The 25,031-nt window shown below is 42.2% G+C and overlaps 1 protein-coding gene across 1 annotated transcript in view; it reads right to left on the bottom strand.

The window, feature by feature from the left end:
- The window catches only part of LOC147725828 (uncharacterized), a 492,715-nt gene that overhangs the window by 17,486 nt on the left and 450,198 nt on the right, over positions 1-25,031 (bottom strand). Inside the window, exon 8 of the mRNA XM_086960004.1 lies at positions 19,553-19,713. Within this exon, the coding sequence (XP_086816130.1) occupies positions 19,582-19,713 (132 nt within the window). The 3' untranslated portion in view covers positions 19,553-19,581. The remainder of the gene's footprint in view (positions 1-19,552; positions 19,714-25,031) is intronic.

Here is a 25,031-nt window from a genome sequence, read left to right as displayed (position 1 = left end):
AACTATTTGAGCAGAGGCTAAAGTCAATGGTAGTCGATGCTCCCCTCCCAATAAAAGTTGATGCAAAAGGTGTTGGTTGCTGAGTCATTTCATTTACAAAACCCAAATCATAATCAAACAATAATTCATTCAATAAGTCCTCAGTTTGAGTATGTTTAAAATGTGTGAGGTTAATGTCCTGCTCTAACATTAAACCACAAATGCCTTTTTGGCCTTTTGTACATAATGGACAATTGAAATCACCCCCCCATAAAATCATTACTTCCTTCTCCTTGCTGTCTAATTCACATTGTAAATCGTTAGCTAACATTTCAAAATATCCCGAGGCATATTACCTGGGATATTATTATAGAAATGTATAATTACAAGACAGAGTCCAGCTTTAGTATCTATCACTAATTTATGGTAGAAATCACATTTAAAATAAAAACGTGCCTTCTCGTACATTAAACCATTCGAGAGGTACATAATTAGGCCACCCTTAGGTCTCCCATATGCGCCACCTACTGCTGGGGTACAGAATGTTTTATAACCATTATGGGGTCTGTAGCCCAGGTTTCTTGAAAGGCCATAATATCCATGCCATTTGTAACGGTTTCCCAGGAAGGATTAGTAATTTTCGATGTCAAACCTGCCACATTCCAAAACATCAAGGTACATATGTCTTTATTTAAGTCCATACCACCATTATCTATCTCCCTCTCCTGATTTACAGCTTTGTTGTTTCTGGGGGTATTAATAACTATAGTGGTTTGCTTTCCATTGATCCTGGTGTCTACTTCATTATATCTTTTATTCTCCCTCCACAAGGTATTAGTCACATTTGTGTTATCATTTTTAATCGGTGGCCTTTTTTCACTTTCCTTCCTTGTGCTCATATCAAGGGGTAGCTGGTTTCCACTACAATCCAATGACTTACTAAGGGTGAATAGAGATGAAGAAGACTGTAGGGAACCATTTTGTTCTGGATGTCAATCCACTGTCTCCAATTCGCTAAACTGATTGAAGCAGGGGATGGTAAATGGAACATATTGTGGGCCCATCCATTCAGTATGTCTGTATCGATCACCATAATGCGTTCTCCCCACCCTTCGCTGTATTGAAGTCCAACCCTCATTTACCCCTTCTCCCCATGTATTTTGAGTTGGATCCCCAAACATTTCATTGCCCCACCCTCCCCGGGGATAATTTGAACCCCTCATCCAGCTCCATCTGTTGTCCATAGACTGAACTGGCATGTAGAAAAATGAGAGTGGTCTTGCCACATTATTTCTCTTTGAACCCAGACATATATGGTCCACTGTTCTAAGGATCGTCAAAGGTTACCACCACACAGTCTCCTTGAATTCTCTTTTTGGTTTTTCCCACCCAAGGGACCCTCTTTACCATCAAGATGTTACTAAATATGGTTGGTGGAAGGGGATGGTTAGAATTTAACCAGTGAATTACCTCATTTTTAAGTGTCCAAAATGATTCCGTAGCCTGAGCAGCCAGTTCAGGGACCCCAGTTAAGATTACCACATATGGGCTTGCATCTGGTGGTAAATTGATCCCTCTACGTTTTCAGTCCTATCTTGTAAAAGTTTATCAGGACTGTGGATGGGGGCATTTAAGGTGGCTGGTTTCTTTGTATTTACCTCAGTGGTTGGAGTAAATTTAACCGAATTTTTACTTGTCACCGGAGGGCAAGGGTTTAGCAATGGTGTTTTGGGAGCTGTTTTTTTAGCTTCAGCTAAGGGCTTATTTAATATTTGTGGTTTATTTGCGGGCAGAGTTAGGTGGGCTACTTTTTTAGTCTCGGTCGAATGCAAGTCATCTATATTCTTATGTAGGACATTTAATTGGGTTTCTATTGCCAGGAGCTTATTTTCCAGAGGAGACAAAAAGGATTTAATGAGAGTCTTTAGTGTCGATATAAGCAGGTCTTCCCTGTCTATACTGACGGTTGTACTATTGGGTGTAATGCTGTTATTAAAAATATCGGCCAGAGTGTCATCTAAGATGGAATCATCAATAGTCAAAGGCATTGTCCTAGGGCCAGCCTCTTCTTTCCCTCAGTCCACTTTGGGTGCTCCCCTCACTTGTTCTTTAATATTATCGGCTCCCGGTTTATGCACAGTTGCCGATTTTGTCTTCTTAGAAGTGGTAGTATTATTTTTAGTGTGCCTAATCTTTGGAATTGCTCCCTCCCTTTTCCCTTGCGACTCATTATTACTACTTTCAACCTGAGAGTCCAGTTGTGTGGTAATGAGGATGTTCCACAATGGTGCAAGGTACTGAGAGTCACAGAGAGTAGAATCCCGGAATGCCGGCAGAGTAGACTTATTATTATGGACCTCTACCAGTGTTTGCAGAGGGATGGTATTGCTTACTACGTTTTCCGGGCTACGGGCCTCAGCTATGTTGCCCATAAATGACCTCTTTGCAAAAGCTAGATCCTGGGATACCCTTCTCTCCATAAGCACAATTCCCTGATCTATTAATGTGTTTGTGCATACAATAAAGTCATCGAGGGTTCCTGTCAACTTTGTCCCTCCAGCAGCAGCCTTACTTCTAGCTTCACGAGCCATTGCACATGAAAAGATTAAACTACAATCACAGTTTTATAGTCAGCCTCAAGTGACCATAATGTACAGAATGTGATAATCTGTATATTGGAGGTGTATGCTCACATGGCCAAGGCGATCCAGCGGAAAATTGGGCAGAGTTTCGGGCCCAGCCCAGCCTCCTCCGGTCTCTGACGGCCACAGACGGCCCGCCCTTTGCCCGGGCTTAGCCTGGCGTGCCCCGAGCGCGTGATCCTGCGACGCGGGTGTGAGATCCACTTTATAGTGCCTCAGGGCGCAGGCGATGACATAGGCGGCTTCGGCCGCAATTCCCCCTGGGAAGGCTAGTCCTTCGCTCGGCAGCCGCTGAAGGTAGAAATGCGGCAGCGGGAGGACTAGCGGTCGGGCACAATGAAAGGGGCAGCAAGGCACCAGGGACAAGTCCTGCCAGAGGTATGGACGGCGATTTTTCAAATAACCACAACAATAATTCAATGGGTTTGATTATTCCGCTATCACACAGCATTAAAAGCTCCTACTTAGGTCTTCTTTTAGAGAAAATTAGACACTCTGCAATGGGTGCTTTATCTGAATAGACCCTTCTATAAACTTTATTTTGTGTTGAAACTCCTTTATGCTGCCCAATGTATCTGAAAATACTTCAGGGCCCTTGGAATTAACATTTGTAACAATACTTTTCCCAACCACAGACACCTGATATTTAGTACCAGGACTCAACACTATTTTCAATAGGCATTGGTAGAAGATACACAACCCCTTGACTGCCATATAGACTTTCCCATAAACTTGCCTATTCTTGAAAGTAAAAAAATCTTCAAAATATCCAGATAAATCATTGTGCCTCCCTTTGTAAGTGAATGGTGCCCAGTCAGGAAGTTCGAAACTCCTACCTGGCCAAAATGTATTGTACATTTCCTGGAGTATCATTGATATTCTGGCCCCTGAGTCAACTAACGATTCAGAAAAGGGGGTGGTGATGAACAGAGTGTCTGAATTAAGCAGACCACTCTTACCCAGTCCAAAGATCAGGGCTTGATCCATCACCGTTTTTCAGCTCACTGCACCATCCCAGCTCAGAACTTGGCTATATGCAAATTAGTCTGACCCTGGCCCAGTGCATCATGAGAACAGGGCAGACCAAACTACCAAGCCAATTCTTATACTGGGAAGGAAATAAGCTACCGGGGACCAGTTTCTGGCATTTCAGCCGTCTTCGGCCCGGCTTGCTTGAATCCTGATGGTGCAATGAGCTTGGGACTCACATCTGAGTATACCCTTCCACGCTTATGGTGGACAAAAATGATTCAGAAAAGGGGGTGGTGATGAACAGAGTGTCTGAATTAAGCAGACCATTCTTACCCAGTCCAAAGATCAGGGCTTGCTCCATCACCGTTTTTCAGCTCTCTGCACCATCCCAGATCAGAACTTGGCTATATGCAAATTAGTCTTACCCTGGCCCAGTGCATCATGGGAACAGGGCAGACCAAACTACCAAGCCAATTCTTATACTGGGAAGGAAACAAGCTACCGGGGACCGGTTTCTGGCATTTCAGCCGTCTTCGGCCCGGCTTGCTTGAATCCTGATGGTGCAATGAGCTTGGGACTCACATCTGAGTATACCCTTCCACGCTTATGGTGGACAAAAATGATTCAGAAAAGGGGGTTGTGATGAACAGAGTGTCTGAATTAAGCAGACCACTCTTACCCAGTCCAAAGATCAGGGCTTGATCTATCACCGTTTTTCAGCTCACTGCACCATCCCAGCTCAGAACTTGGCTATATGCAAATTAGTCTGACCCTGGCCCAGTGCATCATGGGAACAGGGCAGACCAAACTACCAAGCCAATTCTTATACTGGGAAGGAAACAAGATACCGGGGAACGGTTTCTGGCATTTCAGCCGTCTTCGGCCCGGCTTGCTTGAATCCTGATGGTGCAATGAGCTAGGGACTCACATCTGAGTATACCCTTCCACGCTTATGGTGGACAAAAATGATTCAGAAAAGGGGGTGGTGATGAACAGAGTGTCTGAATTAGGCAGACCACTCTTACCCAGTCCAAAGATCAGGGCTTGATCCATCACCGTTTTTCAGCTCGCTGCACCATCCCAGATCAGAACTTGGCTATATGCAAATTAGTCTGACCCTGGCCCAGTGCATCATGGGAACAGGGCAGACCAAACTACCAAGCCAATTCTTATACTGGGAAGGAAACAAGCTACCGGGGACCGGTTTCTGGCATTTCAGCCGTCTTCGGCCCGGCTTGCTTGAATCCTGATGATGCAATGAGCTAGGGACTCACATCTGAGTATACCCTTCCACGCTTATGGTGGACAAAAATGATTCAGAAAAGGGGGGGGTGATAAACAGAGTGTCTGAATTAGGCAGACCACTCTTACCCAGTCCAAAGATCAGGGCTTGATCCATCACCGTTTTTCAGCTCACTGCACCATCCCAGCTCAGAACTTGGCTATATGCAAATTAGTCTGACCCTGGCCCAGTGCATCATGGGAACAGGGCAGACCAAACTACCAAGCCAATTCTTATACTGGGAAGGAAACAAGCTACCGGGGACCGGTTTCTGGCATTTCAGCCATCTTCGGCCTGGCTTGCTTGAATCCTGATGGTGCAATGAGCTAGGGACTCACATCTGAGTATACCCTTCCACGCTTATGGTGGACAAAAATGATTCAGAAAAGGGGGTGGTGATGAACAGAGGATGTTGTTTTCTACTATGAATGAGGCAAATTGACTGTTAACTGCTTTTTCCATGACTTTCACCAGATATGGAAGTAAGGAGATCCCTCTGAGTTCTTGAGGTCCAATAGTTCCTCCTTTTTCGGCCTTCATGCAGATTATATTGGGATTGTTTGTCAGTTTTTTAGTATGGTAATTTGATTGAATTTGTTAAGCGCAGCAGTTACCCTGGGGTTTCCTGGCACTATATATTGCCTAGCCGTAGTGGGGAGAGGGTCATTGGGTAAACAACTAAGTTTTCAGTCCTTTCCTGAAAAGAAGGAAGTCTGAGGCATTCCTCAGATGAAATGGCAGATCAGTCCAATCCTTCAATGTACATACAATAAAACTTCTGCCTCCCCAACTGGTCTTTTTAACAATGGGGGTTAGGACCTTTTTTGCTCCAGTAGATCGAAGCGTCCTAAAGGGAGCATACCACTTAAAATTATTGTTCAAGTGGTTAGGGCTTATACCATTAAGAGCCTTAAAAGTTGTGCATACGGCCTTAAAGCGAACCCTTTGCTTCACCGGAAGCCAATGTAGCATGGTTAGCTCTTTTTTCACTGAGACGAATTTGGGAGTACCTGACAGCAGCCTGGCAGCTGCATTTTGCGCTATCGGAAGCCTATTTATAAGTTGGTTTTGGGCATTCAGATAGATACCATTGCAGTAGCCCAGTCTTGACATAACGAGTAACGTGACCACTGTCGTGAAATTTGATTCTGATAGGTAAGGTTTAATTTTACTTAAAATTTGTAATATCAGGAAACAAGCAGAGACCACGGCACTTATGTGATCGCTAAATGTCAATCTACTTTCAAATGTTACCCCCAAATTCTTAGCTTTCAGTGTTGGTGCGGGGCAGTTGCCCAAATCTGCTGACCAACAATGATCTTGGTTTTGGTGGAATTTAGTTTTAAACAGTTCGATGCCATCAACCCAGCTATCTCCTTCATACAAGCAAGAAAACGCACTTCCATTTCTTTTTCCTCACTTTCATTAAATGATAACACTATTTGGGTGTCATCGGCATACAAGGTTACCTAAAAACTGTAGGATTTTATTAGGGCAGCCAGCGATATCATGTAAATATTGAAAAGCGTTAGGCTTAGTGAGGACCCCTGGGGGACCCCACAAGGAAGGTAGAACGGTTGGGAATTTTTATTATCCAGGTCGACGGTCTCAGATCTATCGAAAAAAAGGAATGCCGCAGTTTCTACACCATACCTTGTACTCCGACCTCCGACAATCGATCCATCAAAACCATGTGATGGACCATGTTGAAGGCCGCCGATAGGTCTAGCAGGATCAATACAGCCTTCACTCCACCATCCAATGACTCCTTTTATAGATTTATTAAGGGCAGTTCTGTGTTATGTTCAGCTCTGAATCCATATTGTGTTAGATAGAGTAAATGATTGGTTTGAAGATAAGAGCTAAGCTGGATGTATGCTGAATTCTTTTTGGGTCAGGTTGTTGTGTTTTCTCTTTTTTGTGTAATTAATTTTGGTGAGATCAAATTTCACTAAATTCTCAAATGGATCTAATGATTTATGGCTGACAGGTGCCATATATGTTCTTGTAAGACTAATAGCTGTTCATGTTCCAGGGCTCTTTGATTTTGGAGAACGTTGTTGAAGAAATGTCGCAATCTTAATTTTCTTCATAAACTTAAAGAAGCTTATTTTACGTTCCAACACGTTGGTATGTAAGGTGGGGACGTATGAGGGGCCTTTTTGGAGTAATTTGAGTTTGTTTTGATCTAGGTTCTGTTCAGATATGTTTATTACTACTTGTAACTTTTCGGCTTCTTGCCTTTGTCCTTCTTTAATGTGGCTGTGGTACACCTGGTGGCTGGTGTTCCTTTTTCTTTTTCCCCGCTGGGGCCGTTTTTGTCTGTCTGACATGATTCTAAAAAAGGCTCAGCCGGTGCTGGTATTGATTCGACTGTAGATGTGCTTGAGGGTTCTGTATGTATTGTTTGTGACTTGAGGATTTTGGCCGTTTAGGTCAGTGAGTTGCCTTGGTTCTTTGAAATCTTGGTTTATTAGACATATTGCTACCAGATGATGATGTATCGGTATCTTGTGTATATGGTTTGTTCTGTCTTCTACAGGCATTCACTTCAGCCCAACTATATACTTCGCTGAGCTTGTAATCTACTGTGAGTGCCTTGTCAGCTGCTCCTTGATATCTTCTAAAACTCTTGTCAAATCATTGTATGACATTGAATTGGTGAGTTTGTTGGTAACCGTGACTATTTCTTTAGATAATTCATCAAGAATGTTAGAGAGTTCTTCAATTATTAACAATATTAAGTTTAACTAGCATTTATTAAGAATCGCATACCAGTGGTCCTTACATTTTTGTAACCCTGACTGTTGCAGAAAGATCCTGATGCATTTCAGCCAAAAAATTAACTAGAGCAGGCATAATGACCATATCTAGCAAAATAATGAACAGCTTCGACCTGTTAACCAAGTCGAACGCTGAAGAGAGGTCCATAAAACCCATATATAACAAACCTTCTTTAGCTACTGTATATTTGCTTGTTATGAGATGTAGATTCAGACTCTGATCCAAAGTACTTCTTCCCTGTCTTAATCCATATTGGAGGTTAGAGAGGACTTCAATCACCCAGTCCGTGATTTTAGCAAAAACAACTTTGCCCAATATTTTAATGGCAGAATCAATTAAGGATATAGGTCTATAACACAGAGGATCACCTCTCTTGTCCTTATTAAAAACTGGGATGATTATTGATAGGGCCCATTGTCATATAGTTACTGCTTTTCTATATATTGTGTTAAGTTAGCATGAGCTTATTAAATGTTTAAACAACATATTTTCCTTCGGCTTTAGTTTGCACACGGCACAGAATTGTTATTGTAGCTTTCAACCTAGACGAAAGATGTGATTTATTGAGAATAATATGTTATTGCTCTGATATCAGTCGTGCCTGGTACACTTGGTACACTGTCTGCACACTGAGAGCTGAACCCTCTAAGAATAACCTAACACAAGGTTGCTGAGAGGCCTGATCCTCGCACCACATTAGACATAACACAAATAATGTTGCTGCCAACATTGGGCTCTACGCGGGTTTAAGATAGAGTTACTGAGAATGCAAAAACACACTTGATGCTTCGCATGCAGAGAGCTGGTAGCTGTTGATGTGATCTTTTCTTACTGACCATTAGAGGTATGGGCCCGCCCTGCTAAAAACCCAAATGAGACCTTCTTAGATATAATATAGTATGCTAAATAGGGTGCGCGAAATATAGGTGATACAGATTTCTATTGATTTTGCATTATAATATGCTATCACCGTTCGCTTACTATGGACTTGTGACTATGCTGATAACTCTGATTTTTATAATGTGTATGTTGATATTATATAAGATACTGCGTTTGAGAACCTTGCATTGAAAAATAAATATTTCAAACTTGCACGTGTCTTCTTTTACTCCCCGTTGTGGTTTGAAATGATTATAGAGCGAAAGAGTGTTCATGTGTTCCACGATACCTGAGGTTCCCTAAGTTCATGTTCTGGATTGTCTAAGTCATTGGGAAGTTGTTATGACAAATGAGACACTGTAGCTAGTTCGGTAAGGGGATTTCTGATACTAAGGTGAGTTTTGGGTCACCCTAACTCACCCAGGTTCTAGATCTCTGTGCACAGTTCTGTGGGAGAACGGAAACCCTGCTACACCATGATGCAGGAAACCCCTGAGTACCTGAGGCATTATAGACATTAGTTAATATCCTTGCCCAAAATTTGGGATCACATTTATACAGATCTGGCGGGACACAATCAGGGCCAGGTGCTTTATTATTAGAAGTCTCTATGATTGCCTTTTCTATATTCGCCTCCTCAAATATCAGTGGTTGCCAGGCCCGGCAAGTTGCTAAACTCAGAGTGGGATCCCCATCCACATTGTGCCCATAAATTGCCTCAAAATGCGTGAGCCACAGCACCTCTTTGATATTGCTCCCCATGGGATCATTCTCTACAAAGGAAAAAACAGGTGTGGGACAATGCCCGGAATCTGGCACTATCCTTTAAAACCTCTACTGAAAATGCAATCCAAGCTTCTTCTTCAGTCTCCTGTTCATGTGAGTGAATCACCAACTTATACAATGTCCTCAGGTTTAGTATGCGTTCCCCATCTCTGGGAGTAGATTTCGATGGACCCGTGAGCAGTTACTGTCAAACCACCTTTTACCCATCTGACATCTTAATTGAGCTTTAACAGACAAATCAGAAGCTATCTGTCCACAACTTCCTTCAAAGGGTTTCACAATCTCCGCCTTTGAGGAACTATGGTCCACACATTTGGCAATGTTATCTTTTGCCTTTTTGCAGAGGTCAGCATGAAAAGAATCAGGAATGGCTTTGGACCAGTTTAGCCTCCTCCCCTGATCACTTGGTGCCACAGAGCTAACTCCCACCTTTCCTGCTGTTCGCAACAAGCCACAGTCTTTATCAACCACTAAGATCACAGGATTATGATCGCTAACAGGGGCTAGGACTAGCATTATAAGACACTACCTTAGCTAGGCACAGAGTTGAGAAAAAAATATAGTCAATAATAGTGTCCCTAACCATAGCTTTAAACATAGAGACCCTGTCAGTTCGAGCATTAAATCCAGGATCAAAGAGGTTAGCTCCGGCCAGGAGATCCTCCAAAGCCTCCCCCTGTTGTGAATGCTCAAAGTGAGGCGAAACGCAGTGAGCTGGTCCCGGATGGTCATTTATACAGCAATCCATATCAAACAAATTAATATTAAAATCGCCTATAACAATAATATCAAACAAAGTGGATTGCTTTGATCTATAATCTTGTAAAAAACTTTCCAAATGTAAAAAATGTTGGTTCACCACATCACATTCGCCAGAGTTATAAAAATTAAGAAATAACATTTTAGAGTAATTGGGGGTGGAAAATTCTGCTATTAAACAATTGTGAAATCCCGACTCCAACATCCTTGATGTCCCTTTTAACGTTAGTGAAAAGAGAAGCACTAAGCCCCCCTTGGCTCTACCAGCCAAGGCTGGGCATGCAGGTAAACAATAACATTCAAAACCATCCAACCAGAAATGATTAACCCTATCCCATGTTTCCTGCAAGGCAATTACATAATATTGTTTTACGAATGACAACCATCACTTTTCGTCCCTTTTAGATCTAATACCAGCTATATTCCAGCTAACAATTTTACAGTTTTGGACAAATTCCGTTTCTAAAGCCCGTTCGTTCAAGCATGGGCCAGGAGAACAAGCCAGTGGGACTTGTAGTCAGTTATTCATGTCAAGGTTAGACAGAGAGAGGAATCTATTTGTTAAAACTAAATCTCGACTTCTGTTGCCTGCCTTTGGATATTGTGATTGAGTGTCAGTCTCTACACACCAATGACGCCATTCTAGACAGGGATCAGACATCCAATTTCGGATAAGGCAAGGAGTCTGATAATACCTCTTCCGATCTATCCCAGTACCATTATTAGCATTCACGTTTAATTGTTTTACAGGGGAGTAGAAAACAACCCAAGGGCAGGGCCCTAATGCTTCCCTTCACTAACTCAGAGGCATCCCAAAAAACACTGTCGCTATATCGCATTTATTAAAGTTGACAATGATGCAATCACCACCAATTTTTTTAGGGCAATTACCAATCCATCCCACTCGTCTAGCCATTAATATATTAGATGGATCTTGCCATTACTACAACAATATTGATCGCACAAGCTTTTAGTTTTTGGTAATACTGCCTGACTGGATTCACTGCCCTGAGTATCAAGAGGGAGACTCCTACAAGAACAGCCACCAAAGGGGTAGCTTCAGGGGGGAGAGTGAGTCTACAAAATGTAATGCTTGGGCAACTCCCTTGTCTAACAAAGGCCCATCAAAATCATCAGTCATACCATTGGGTAAAGGATTTAAAGGGTTCTGGACAAACACAGGGGTTAATCCTCCCTCTACCTGAGACCTCTTAGCAGGCGCAGAACTACCCAGATAACTGTTTTTTAGCATAGCCTGCGCCTGTAATAAGGGTTGACTAACAAGGTGACGGTCTCACACTTGGGGCACACTCTCTTCGCAGACCTCAGATAATACAATAGGATCAACTGAGCTGTGCAAGGTTCTAAGGGCCCTGATGTAGGAATTAATTAGCTAACATTTATTTAAAATACCCGCGACACAGGTGTTGAAAGTGTCAATTATATTTTTGTTATGTTATGTTATGTTATGTTATGTTATGTTATGTTATGTTATGTTATGTTATGTTATGTTATGTTATGTTAAAATTGCTTGTATAGCGCAACGTTCACGGGTTGGTTTCTTGGCACTTAGGACATGAGAGAACTGAGCTAATCCTATAGATTGTAGAAGTTAGTTGTAAGCTTTGATAAAAAGCCAAGTCTTCAGTTGTTTCCTAAACTGGAGATAGGCATCCATATTGCGTATAGACGGTAGAATGGAATTCCGGAAATGAGGAGCCAACGATGAAAACCTGAGTCCCCCGTGTTTAATGCTCTTAAACCTTGGGGTGATCAAAAGATTATGACTAGACGATCGAAGAGTGCGGGAGTGAATATATTTCTGAATCCTTTCAGCAGTGAATTTTGAGCCTTTATTGGACAGTGCATTGTATACTATACATCCCAATTTAAAGACAATGCGATGGACCACAGGGAGCCAATGCAGTTGTTTCAGCAGAGGCTTCACGTGCTGACGAGTAGGGAGTTGGAAAATTAATCTGGCGGCGTGGTTCTAAATTAATTGCAGGCGTTGTACTTGATACGCCGGGATGCCAACATAGAGAGCGTTGGTGTAATCCAAAAGTGAGATAATAAGCGCCAGGACAACCAACGTAAGAGCATCCGCTGATAGGAATCTTCTGATTTAATCTTTGGTGGCAATTTCCTTGCTCAATACTCCCACCGCCGAAGTCAAGTAAGAAATTATAGATTTGGACTTTCTAGCATTTTAGATTTTAACCTCTCCTACAGAGATGTTTGCACTTACCCATATTTGATGTTAGGGGGTGGCCCAGCCCAGCCTCCTCCGACCGCTGATGGGCGCAGAAGGGCCCGCCCATGGCCCATGCACATCCTGCATTGCGGGAGGGCCGAACACGAGTGAATGCGCCGCGATGACGCCACAGCAGGTGTCTGGCAAAGCCTGCTGGGGCTTGTAGTTCTTGTAGTGCTGTTCACCTCACGGCGTGAACTGGAGGGCTGAGCAAAATGTATTCCAAGCCATTTTCCTTACGGCTGATGATAGGATGGAATGCAGGTAAGTATTGAAAAGCAGTTCCCCTCACGGCAGAGCCTGCGACCTGTGAGCGCGTCCGTGCAGCGGGAAGGCCGCTTGCGATTCAACACGCCTCTTGGTGCCGCAATGACACCCATGGCAAGGCCTGCTGGGGCTCGTAGTTCTTGTAGAGCCGTTCCCCTCATGGCGGGCCTGAGCAAAATAGATTCCAAGCAGTTTCCCTCATGGCTGATGACAGGATGGAATGCAGGTAAGCAGTAAAAAGCTGTTCCCCTCATGGCAGAGCCTGCGACCTGTGAGCACACAATTAAATTGAACGCTGTGGTAACGTAGTGGTACTGCCAAAACTAAAAGACACTTACGAGACACTTATGAGACACTGGGGGTCGCGTTTTAGCAAATGTCGCATTTCTGTAAAGATAAGACAACTAAGAGTCGTGCTCAACATGGTGAACTGTTATAGCGGTTAAATATGCTGTTAGTATCACTTACATGTTCTCGTTGGATGTGGATTATTCCATGTTCATGCGGTGAGTGAAGTAATTATCCAGTGTTAGTTTGTGCGGTAAGGAAAGCCGTAGTTCATCAGGCATATTTAGGGCCGGAAAAGGCGGACTGCATGCATTGTTAAAGTGCGCATATGGAACGCTAAAGCTAAATTGCAGTGGTAGGCTAAGTGGCGGCCATGTTGGGAATAGTCACAAATGGAAAAAATAAAGGTGCAAAATAAAAATAATAATAAAATGTGCGGTATCACGCATGTCAAAGCTGTTTATATAAGAAGTGAAACAATTGCAGAACATTCTCATTATATTTACAAGCTCGATATATATGATGCTTGAACTATGGTTATCAGTAAGTAAACACTTAAAGTTCAACAGAAACCAAATGTTTTATAAATAACATTGATATTCCATACGGTCATTCATTGCATATGGCTTAAGGGAGTCCACTCGTCTTATCCATTAAATCTCTATTTGGAGGAGATATTTGTTGTTATCCGTCCTACCATTTTTTAGACAGTTTCTAAGAATAAGAATTTGATTTGGCTAATGGTATGATGGTGTTCTTGAAAGTGGACGGCGACTGTGGATTTGATATTATTATATGTTCATTAATCCTGGTTTTGATCTAACGTTAAGTTTTTGCAATGTAAACGCGTCCGCACGGGCATTTCAATAAATATATTACATTGGTAGTATCGCATGTTGCTGTTACTTGTAATCTGATTTGGTATCCTTTGCGTGGATGCTTAATTAATGACGCAAAATCAACCAACGCCTTCATGCCAGTACATTGATTAAATACAATCGAGCACAAAGAATACCAAGGGGACTTCGAATAACCCTAAAACCACCATCCCGTGGGTCCAAATCTGATGACATTTGATGTTTTCTTGTTGACCCTCACTGATAACTGTAACAACCTCCATGGCTGCCTAGGATTACTGCATCTGTAAGCTTTCAGTTTCTGTAGATCGTAATTTGACTCACAATAGTAATATACATAGTCTTATATGAACTGGCGACTCTGTGTCGTTCCTTCTATGAAACTCCTTCACTGTGATGCTTTCCTTTCTCCAATGAGCCTGACTGTTCAGTAACAAACTAATGATATTATTCTATCCATACTGGTTAGCGCCACTATTCATAGTGAGCATCTGCATACTTGAAACGAATAAGAGGCCCCCTTCTTTCTTCCTAATGTTGGACTCCTCGTGAGTGGTGTGGCTCACTGGTTAGAGGCGGCAGACCCGGGAGCAGAAGTCGGCCCTGGACCAGGGTTCAATTCCCGACGCGGCAGGGTCATAGACCAGGGTCAGCGGACTCGACAATTCTCGCCTCGGTGCCTACTCTAACCTGGGGTCCCACTCGGCAACTATAGGCATTAGCTGGCCTAATCTCTACTACGGCCCCATCAACGCCGGTGATGCCTGGTTTCACCTTGGGGATTCCCAGTAGGGACCATCCCCCAGGGAAAGCCAGGACGGGTTCCCCAGCGATATACAGCGGCGGGACGCCCCTTTGCTGGGGCAGCTGTGCGCTTTACAAGTATACGACATTTACAAGTATACGACATTTGACATTTAAATAGCCTTTTCTAGCACTAATTTTAACTTATTATCAGACACTACGATAATACATGACCTCGGACTCGGACGTGACTTTGTACGTTTTACTGGTTTGGGGTTCCTATTGGACGACAAGGCTTACATTCCTTTTTCATTAGCCAGCGCCTCAACCAATAGCGTGGGTTTACACACGCTGTAGACCAACCACGAGTCGTTTCTCCACTGATAGACTTTCTGCGCACACGAGTAATATCGCATAAACAAATCATCGCTCTTTTCCAACTGGTTCCCTATGGCCTTATTAACATCGCGCAGCACTCCACAGAGCCATTGGGTGTATATATATTTCTCTTTACACTCAGCTATACTGGTTGCTTTTAGTAATTTTTGACTCCGTTACTATACAAACAATACAAGCAACACACCACGACAAAAACGTGACTTTGCACGTTTAACTGGGTTTCTATTGGATGACGAGGTTCATCCTTTATCCCCATTAGCCAGCGCTCTAGCCAATCATGACTATTTAAACACGCTACAAACCAATCAGAGGTCACTTTTCTTTTGACGGACTCCTCGCGCACAATGTTTTGCTCTCGGTTTGCGAGAGTGTGACTAGAGTCTACCATATCGAGGACGATCCGGGCTAAATTGATGTTCCCTACCAGGTCCGCCTAACCTGTATTTACACGGACCTCCCTGTCCGTCGAGTTACCTTCCCCTCGACTCAGTAGGGGTTTGAGGTACCGACGGACAGGTGAGTGTGCTAGAGGCCCACAATACATACTTATACAGCGAGGCGGTTTATAATCTTATAATTAATTTAAAGAAGGCTAGATATTACATCTTTGTTAAATTCTTAATAAGTAAGCTGACAAAACTATAGCTACCTTGACTAGCAGCTTTCGTCTTCTTGAGTTGTTGTTTGATGTGTGCGGATCTCCTTTTCTGTTCAACCCAACAATAGTCATGTAGGCTATTGAGCCAAAGGGTTGGCTTTGTTTGTTAAAACAACTTCCTTACTATCTGAACTTAATGACTGTTTTTATAAACCTTTTTTATAAACCTTTTTCAACATCGGCTGGCTAGGCCAGCGAGTACTGCTGTTCTGCATTTCTGCCTTTTTTAAAACATCAGGAGATTGAGGAAATGGATTTACATCATAAGCTGATGTTATGATGTATTTTTTCCTTTTCCATTTTCATTAGAGCGGGCCTCATGAACCGGAGCGAGCGCCAGGCGAGGTGAGGCCACCCCAAGCAATATTTGGGTGAGTGACTATATAACTATCAATAATTGAGCAATGACTTTGTGGCTGCCATATGTCTTACCATTTATATGTTGTTTTCATACTTACAATATTGGCATTTGTCTGTCTTTACTATTTTTGTGTTTTAGGAGCGGATTGTTTCTACATACCATGACTTTATCTCCTACCACTAAATACACACGTGTCTGGAAGGTTTATTGGCTTGGCATGGTACGTATATATTTCTTATCACATTTTTTCACTAGTTGCAGTAGTGTTACAATAGGTCCTTAAGAAAGCCTGTTTAGGCTGAAACATGTCGACCAATAAATTCATCTAAGGATGGTAATATTTGTTTTCATCCATTTACACTCTGCTTTTAATCTTGTCATCATGGTGACCGCCTGAATAAAGTTTACTATTAGGCACCATGTTAGTCAATTTTATATCACCACTTTCTAATTAGCACACATCTTTTGAACACTGCAACTTTTTTCACTTCCCATAGCCCTTGATACACTGCTGTCTGGCTTTCCATCACTGGATGATTACACACTAGAAGTTGTCCTCACATTCCTTCATGGTGAGGTACCTAGTGGATACCAGTCTGGATTTCTAAACCCCAGATGATGATGTTCCGCCAACGGGTGGGCTGATGGGTTTACTTTTCCTATCTTCTGCTCTCTCACACTTATAGTCTATACATACATCCATCTAGTATTAAACAGATACTTTCTAGCCACTATAGACCAATAGCACCCCTTTGTGTGTTTTTATACATCATATGTGCCAGTGTGTGTCTCCCATGCCAGTGACATACCCTTGATGGCATTTTTACAAACAATGACCATATCAAAGCTATCTCGACCAAAGCAGTCCCCTGGTCTGATCACAGTGCTAATGTCTCTGACTAAACGTACAAATCATCGAAGAGGCCTTATGCTTCCCGAAACAACACGTCCTTGGAACAAGCTTGAAGACGCCCTTTTGGCTGAGTCACTTGCATAAGATCCCCCTGCTCTTGAAACCGGCAACACTAACTTAGGAACGGTCAAATTCCGAAATTGGATTAAGCAGACAGTCGACCAGCTAGCCCCTGTAGAACTAAAAAAAGCCAGAAGACGATCTGCCACTGCACCGTGGTATTCCACAGAGGTGAAACACATAAAACAAAAATGCGGACGACTTGAGCGGTCGTGGCGTTCGGATTATAGTGTTCAAAACAAACAAATATACACCAAAGCCCTGCAGGAATACAAGACAGCAATAGTGCAGGCTAAATCAGCCTATTTTACAAATAAAATCCAGGCAGCCTCTAACACTGCTAAAGAACTATTTAAAACTGTCACTCATCTAACTAAGACCCCCCCGCGACACTGTCTTCAGCCCTGACCAAAACTTTGTGACTAATATTGCTACCTTCTTCCAACACAAAGTCCAGACAGTTTATGATGACCTTAGCTCATCTGCATCAATCACACCCAAGGAGAATAATGACACTGCCCCCCTGTCTGGTCCTAGCTATTCCTCTTTTCCCCTATTAGAGGAGTCACAGGTGGCAGACCTCATCACACAGATGAAGTCAGGGTCCCCACTAGATCCCTGCCCACCACGTATACTACACATGATTCCGCTGACAGTGGCAGCTGTTCTGACCCCCTTGATTAATAACATTATCACCTCGGGTGATTTCCCGAGCAGCTGGAAAAAAGCTTGTATTCGACCTATCCTGAAGAAGGATTCGTTGAATCCTGCTGAACCAAAGAACTACCGACCAATATCCTGCCTACCGCTACCAGCCAAGATTCTGGAAAAAGCTGTCAACCTAGAAATGATGTGCTATGTTGATCACAACAAACTCCTAGACCCCTCTCAACATGGATTCCGCCCCTCCCATTCAACAGAGTCTGCTTGATTATGGCAACAGAAAACATTTGAAGAACAATGGACGAGGGTGGCAGAACGGCCCTGATCCTACTTGCAGCGGCGTTCGACACTGTGAACCATTCAATCCTGTTAAACAGATTAAAAACACTTGGTTTCACGGGTGCTGCCCTAGCCCTCTTAACATCTTTTCTGGACTCTCGAATCCAACAAGTGCATTGGGAAGGTCTTACATCTGATGAATTCTCCCTTCCAGGGGGGTCCCTCAGGGATCGGCATTATCGCCCACCCTGTTCAATCTATATGTCACCCCCCTAGCTGCCTTAATTCAATCTCATGGTCTAAAATTAGTGTCCTACGCTGACGACACTCAAATTGTAGTCTCAGTATCCCAGTCCATCCAAGCCACTGCAGAGCGCTTTAAGAACTGTCTCCTCAGTGTAAAAAACTGGATGAGCCTTAACGTTTTAAAACTAAATACGGACAAGACCGAGATAATCGAGTTCGGTCAGAAACCATTGATCTGGAACAACCTCTGGTGGTCCCCGGAGGCGGGCTCTTGTCCTAGCACAGCAGAAAAGGTCAGGAATCTTGGCTTCCTAGTTGATAAAGAACTTTCTTGTAAGGCACAGATTAACTAGGTAACCTTTACATGCTTCCATACCATCAATGTTCTTATGAAAGTACTACCCTACATCCCTCCAACATTACAAAAAAATGTCATGGGCGCACTGGTAATGTCCCGAGTGGATTATTGCTACTCTCTCTACTTGGGCACAGGAGAAAAACAACTGAACAAACTGCAGGCAATCCAAAACGCCGCAGCCAGGGTTCTGCTGAATTTACCCTATTGTCACCCAACATCTAAAGTCATCAGGGAACTTCACTGGCTTCCAGTCAGGTGTAGAATATAATTTAAGGCCCTCTGTCTGGCCCACAGATCCGTGCACGGTATGGAATCAGATGATCTTGCCAAACTTCTCCCTCAATACGTGCCCTCAGGTGCGCTGAGATCAGCCAGTCTTGATCTAATCTGCCAACCTAAAATAAGAAGAAAGCGCTGGGGTGGCAGATCTTTTTCCTACCAAGCTTCCAGACTATGGAATTCCCTGCCCCCTGCACTGCGCTCACAAAAGTCTAAACTATGTTTCAGAAAGGCACTGAAAACCTTGCTCTTTTCCTCGCATTAAGTTCGGCTCACACCGCTCTCTCTAGTCATCCAGCGCCAAGACGCCGCGGCATTTGATCACTTTATAAGTACTTCAGTCAGTCAGTCAGTCAGTGTCTATACAACATTTGTGCCAGTCTGTCTCCCATGCCAGTTTCTATACATCATCTTTGCCAGTCTGTGTCACCCATACCAGTGTCTGTACATCATCTGTGCCAGTCAGTGTCATCCATGTCAGTGTCTATACATCATCTGTGCCAGTCTGTGTCACCCACGCCACCCCCTGAACACTACTAATGGAACCAAGGTGGAGGTTATTGCTTGTGAATGAAACACTTTTGGCTGAAAGTGTGCCAACCTTAGGATTTCAGAGCACAGTGAACCACTAACATTGGTCTTAAAATAGTGCATTTAAAGACAAAGGTATATTTATTTGTGAGCTCATTTTCAAAGGTTCTGTGATAAAAACCTGTTATTAAAGTGGTTGGTTGATCTCTGGCCAGAAAACAATCACCTCCCTGAAAGTCTGTAGGGCAAAACTGTATGAAAGGTAAGCAGGGTCAATGCTGCCACAGGATGTTCTTGTTTCATATCACCCACCTAAAGTCCATGTCTGTTCGGTGTGAAGACTATTTTTTAGCCGGGGCTGGTACTGAGGTCCCTGCTGCCTGGATTGTGTACTTTCCGGGGGTGGTGTACACCTTCTCAAAGTCCAGCTGCCTCTTCACAAGTGTCTCATATTTGTCCTGGTGCTCGGAGACCTGTCAGGAGTTGGAACAAAACATACACAAGAGTCAAACAGTGCCTAATCGGTGACACCAACAAAAATACTCAATGTACATTACTGCCATGTGGAAAGATTGCGGAGTAAACTACAAGTTTTACACATCCTACCATCCATAGTGCAATGGGGTTGTTGAAAGTCTCAACAAGATTCTCAAGCGTATGATCATGACACTCCCAGAAAAGCTCAGATGAAAATAGGATGTCTTAATTCTTTTTGGCTACAGAGCGGTTCCTCAGAAGAGGGTTGGCTACAGCCCATTTGGACGTCTGTTTTGACATCCAGTTAGGGATCCACTATTATCTTGTTGAGAAGGGCTGGAAGAAACCTATAAAACCTCCTAAACAAGATATTGTGGACATTGTCCTTGGCCTGCATTCATGTATGGTTGAGCACATGAAGAAGGTAACAAAAACCTTGAGGCCAGCCAGGAGTTTCAAAAAGTGTGGCATGACCAACAGGCTGTACTGACTGTTTATCAGCTAGGACAGAAAGTGTGGGTATTGGAGCCTGTGGCCCCAGCAACTCTCGAAGACAGGTGGAGTGGCCCCCATACTCTTTTTTTTGTTTAGTTTTATTTTTTCTGCAAGGAAAAACAGCATATACAAATAAAAGGTTTCCATAACACAATAAGTAAATTCATCAAAAACATGGAATCGTAGAAATAAAAAGAATAAGCACACAAATTATAACATTATCAATTCCTAAATCCATTCCATGATGGGTGCCCATAACTTTGCTCCCATAACCCTCCTCCTTGTCCCTTTAGTTTTATAGACAGAAAGTTCAAAATTATACCTCAACAATAATTTTTCACGCCAGATGAAAAAAAGAGGGCGGCTCGGGATTAATCCAGTCTCTTATAATACAAGCCCTATTACAGCCATGCAAATAAAGAGAAGGTAAATCGTAGCCTTCGGTCTTGGCTGACCCACAATTCCCAAGCCGCGGCCTGTTAGGACCAGCTCACCAGTTATACAAATAGTACGTCCCAAAATTACAGCTACAAATTGTTCAATGAGAAAAAAAAAATCTGAAAGTTAAGGGCATAAAAAAACATATGCACTGTATCAGCAGCAAATTGGCCACATCTGTTACATTTGGTCCCGGTAGTTAAACTCCATTTAGATACCTTCTTCGGGGTATATTATAAGTCATGTGTAGCCGTGTAATTCTGTGATCTCATCATCCCGGTAATTAGAACTCGGTTCGCCAGCATAACAGATTCACGAATATTGACCCCAGATTTTCCAAGCTTAGTTTCCCATTTTGTTTGACAGTTTTCCAGATCATCCTGAAATTCTTGAATCAGACAAGAATAAAAAAGGCCAATTGATGTCTTTTTCATCATGCTTTTAATAAGGGGGGTTTTGATCATTTGATATTGTAATAGTGGTCCTAGAGTCTGTAAAAAACTACAAATTTGAAGGTATTTAAAAAAATTATTTTTCGATACACTAAAATCAGTTTGTAAATCTGTGAAAGAAATTAAATGCCCCTCTTTAAACAAGTCCTCATACAACATATTCCTTTATTACTCCACCTAGTAGCGATTTGGATCCCGAAAAATATAGGGCAGTAAATCAGATGCGGAAAATGGTGTATATATAATATATTTTAAGATTGCCAAATGGTGCTTAACCGTTTTCCAAACCATATAAGCGGCTTTTAGGATTTTAAATTTGGTTTTCTTAAAGTAACTAGGTTCAACAACCCTGAACAAACATCCCTTTTTCTCCTCGCCTATTGCCAACTCATAAATAGATTGTACAAAGAAATTGGCGCTTTATCCCCGACCACATGTGGACTAATTAATGGTAAAGAAGCAGCTACATAATAAAAAAAAATAGGGAATACTCCACCCCCCATGCTCTTTAGGAAGAATCGTCTTTTTATGAGCTCTGTGTTGTCGTTTATAGCCCCACAAAAATCTAGTGGTTGCCCTCTCTAATTTTTTAAAAGATGCAAGGGGGAATTCAATGGGGATTGTGCGAAACATATATAAAAAATGTGGGTAGTATCAACATTTTTAACACTTTGGCTCTACCGTATAAAGAGAAGTGAAGGTGGTTTAGTCTTTCTAATGTCAAGTTAGTTTTATCCACTGCAGGATTCATATTTAATTCAGGGATATTGGAGACTGGAAGTGAGATCTTAATTCCCAGATATGTAACTTCAGAAACTGTTCCTATAGTAGAAGGTGGGTTATCTCCAACATACAAAATCTGAGTTTTAGATAGATTCAGCTTATATCCTGAAAAGGATCCAAACTGTGCCGCTAAGTCATTAATGGAGGGTAGTGTAGCTTCTATATCAGTTGTAACCACAACTATATCATCTGCGTAGGCTAGGGCACGATAATCTGTATGGGCTAAATGAATTGGTTTAATATTTATATCACAGTTTAAATGGTTTAAAAAAGGATCTATGTAAAAGGCAAAAAGTAAAGGTGAACACGGGCACCCTTGCCGTGTGCCTCGAGTAATTGGGAACGGGGAAGATGTTTGGCTTCCCAAATGGATTGAAGCCTTTGGAGTGTGATACATAGCTTTTAAAGCTGTTAAAATAACTGGACCTAGTACCTTTCTAGTTTAGGAGTTCGACATATATGCCCAAGCAACCCTGTCAAATGCTTTCTCAGCATACAACAGGGTTACTCCAAAAGTAGAACTAGTTGCTTGAGCCCAATCGACGATTGTGATTAGGCGGCGTATTTGATCAGCTATATCACGTCAGGGAATAAACCCATGCTGAAATTTCGAAACAAGCGGTGAGATAATACCAGAAAGACGTGAGGCTAGAATTTTAGAATATATCTTGCTATCCGCGTTGATCAGTGAAATGGGTCTAAATGAAGAGGGTAACAGAGGAGGTTTATCTTTTTTAAGAAAAACAGTAATTACTGATTCCTGCCAAGAAGGTGGTATCATCCCTCTTTGAGCCTCCAGAAAAAGTACAATAAGTTCTTTTTTAAGAACATTTCGGAAGGCCCTATAGAATTCCAGAGGAATGGCATCAGGTCCAACAGCTTTACCTGAAGCCAATGATATTACAGACGATTCACTTTCTTCCCAAGTGATTGGGGCGTCCAATTGCTCAGACTCCTCTAGTGATAGAATAGTATTAGGTAAGGGATGTCTAAAATCTATTACCCTTCCTTCAATGTCTCCAGCGATGTCCTCTGTATACAATTTACAATAAAATTCACGAAAGTTTGCAAATTGTATTGATGATATACAAAAACGATTTGTGAAGAGAGGTTATTCTCCTACCATTCTTAACAAAGCCAAGAACAGGATTAAGAAAATCAAAAGGACAGACACTCTTAAAGCTAGACCTACATTGAATGACAAAAGAGATGTAATTCGTTTAGTAACGGATTTTAATGAACTTAGCAATATTCTAAGGACAACCCTTAAGAAACATTGGGGGATTCTCACTGCTGACAAAACACATTACACCACACATTAGTAGTCAACCCCAAATTACTTTCAGGAGATGCAGGACCCTACGAAATAGACTCAGCCCGACGATACCCAGGGTATAAAGAACAGAATCCTGGTTGAGTTCCCCACAAAAGGGTTTTTACAAATGTGGGTTTTGTGGAGTTTGCCGATGGGCAAAACACAAGACAAAACATTTCGGGGGATGTGACAACAAGACCTATGACATTCGTATGAACATCAATTGTCTTACCAAATTTGTGGTCTACATTATAGAATGTAAATGTGGACTACAGTACGTAGCCAGTACTATCAGGAGTTTGAAAGACAGAATGGGGGAACATGTTAGAGCCCTATTACAACAGGATGCCAGATACCCTGTTGCGAGTCACGCTAGCATATGCCAGGCTCAAGGTCCTAAAAAGGAGTTTGTTTTATTTGGAATAGATCATATCCCCTTAAACATCAGATGTGGCAATAGAGAACTACGGTTGAGACTCATGGAGGCACTCTGGATTATGAGGTTACACACGGTGGGGCGGGGGCTCAACTGTGATCCGGAGATGCAATTTTTCATAGGCGACTAGGGTCCCATACTACAATTCATCTTATTGTCCCTATGTCCTTATATAATTATGATGAGTGACCCAACTTGGGGAACATAGGAGATCATACAGATTCTGAACTTAATGTGCTGCACCTCTAGGAGTAGATGTTGTAAACTCTCATGTGCAATTTTAATCTGGGCAAATTTGTGCTTAATGCACTTTGTGCTTGTCAATTTGATGCCTATACACCTTTGCATTTATGTAATTTTACTTACATGTTTTTTTTAACCTATTCTAAACTTCTCTGTCCTTTAACTACCTTACACTGACTACCTTGGCTTTGAGGTTTACTTTGTGCTTGATTGTCCTGAAATGTTTAATTGGTGTCTGATACAATTTTGGGTCCTATACACAAACTGGACCCCTTTGATTTTATATACTTGTAACAAATCAACATAGTTTTCGTTGTTGATCGATACAGTGTAATTTTGAAAACATTTAGAGATCCTTCCATGCCGTGATGATTGAGACGCTATTATGAAATAGAGATTAGCTCATGCTTCAATATTTGCCTGGCACAATTTAGAATCACCAGATATTAACCCACACTTTAAATCTCTCCTGATATAATTCTTAATAACTGCATATACAAATAGGCATATCTTTTAATTTAGACCTGTTATTAGACCTAATAGTAACGGTTTTTAGCACACACCAGACGCGATCTGAGGTAACTTCGGGTTAGCGCTATAGCCTTTTTTCTGATTTATGATCGCTCTACTTACACACGACTTCCTAGTTCAAACCCGATTCTCTTCCGGGTTTCGAACGTGAGTAACGCGAGGGCGATTGTGCTGAAGGTAAGGACTTTTGTCAGGGGATAGTTTTAGCAATTCTCTACTTGAACTCATGTTAGTTTTCTAACAACTTATGAGAATACAAGGACAACTAATGTTTGGCTTTGACTTGTTTTTAGGAAATCGTAACTCCGCACCCATGGTTACGTTTTGTTGTTGTTATTTTAACGGGAAAGGTACCCTTTGGACCATACCTGATTCCAGTAAAAACTGAAGGTTTGAGAATTATATACAAATTTTTGGATTGAGATTTCAGCATAAGAGCGGGTAAGATTTGCCACACGTTCACGTTATGGTAATATGGGTACAGAGTAAGCCATTATATTTCGGTGGCATACTGTGAATATCGGGAGATGTTGTTTATATCTCTAACCATTACAATCTCTTGTCAAACAGAGAGGGTCTTGGACTTACAACGAGCGACGTTTATGATTTGCATGTCTTTTC

Source organism: Lissotriton vulgaris, chromosome 3_1 (assembly GCF_964263255.1).
Source record: "Lissotriton vulgaris chromosome 3_1, aLisVul1.2, whole genome shotgun sequence".
Lineage (NCBI taxonomy): Eukaryota > Metazoa > Chordata > Amphibia > Caudata > Salamandridae > Lissotriton > Lissotriton vulgaris.
This window is presented reverse-complemented; position numbering and strand designations above follow the sequence as displayed.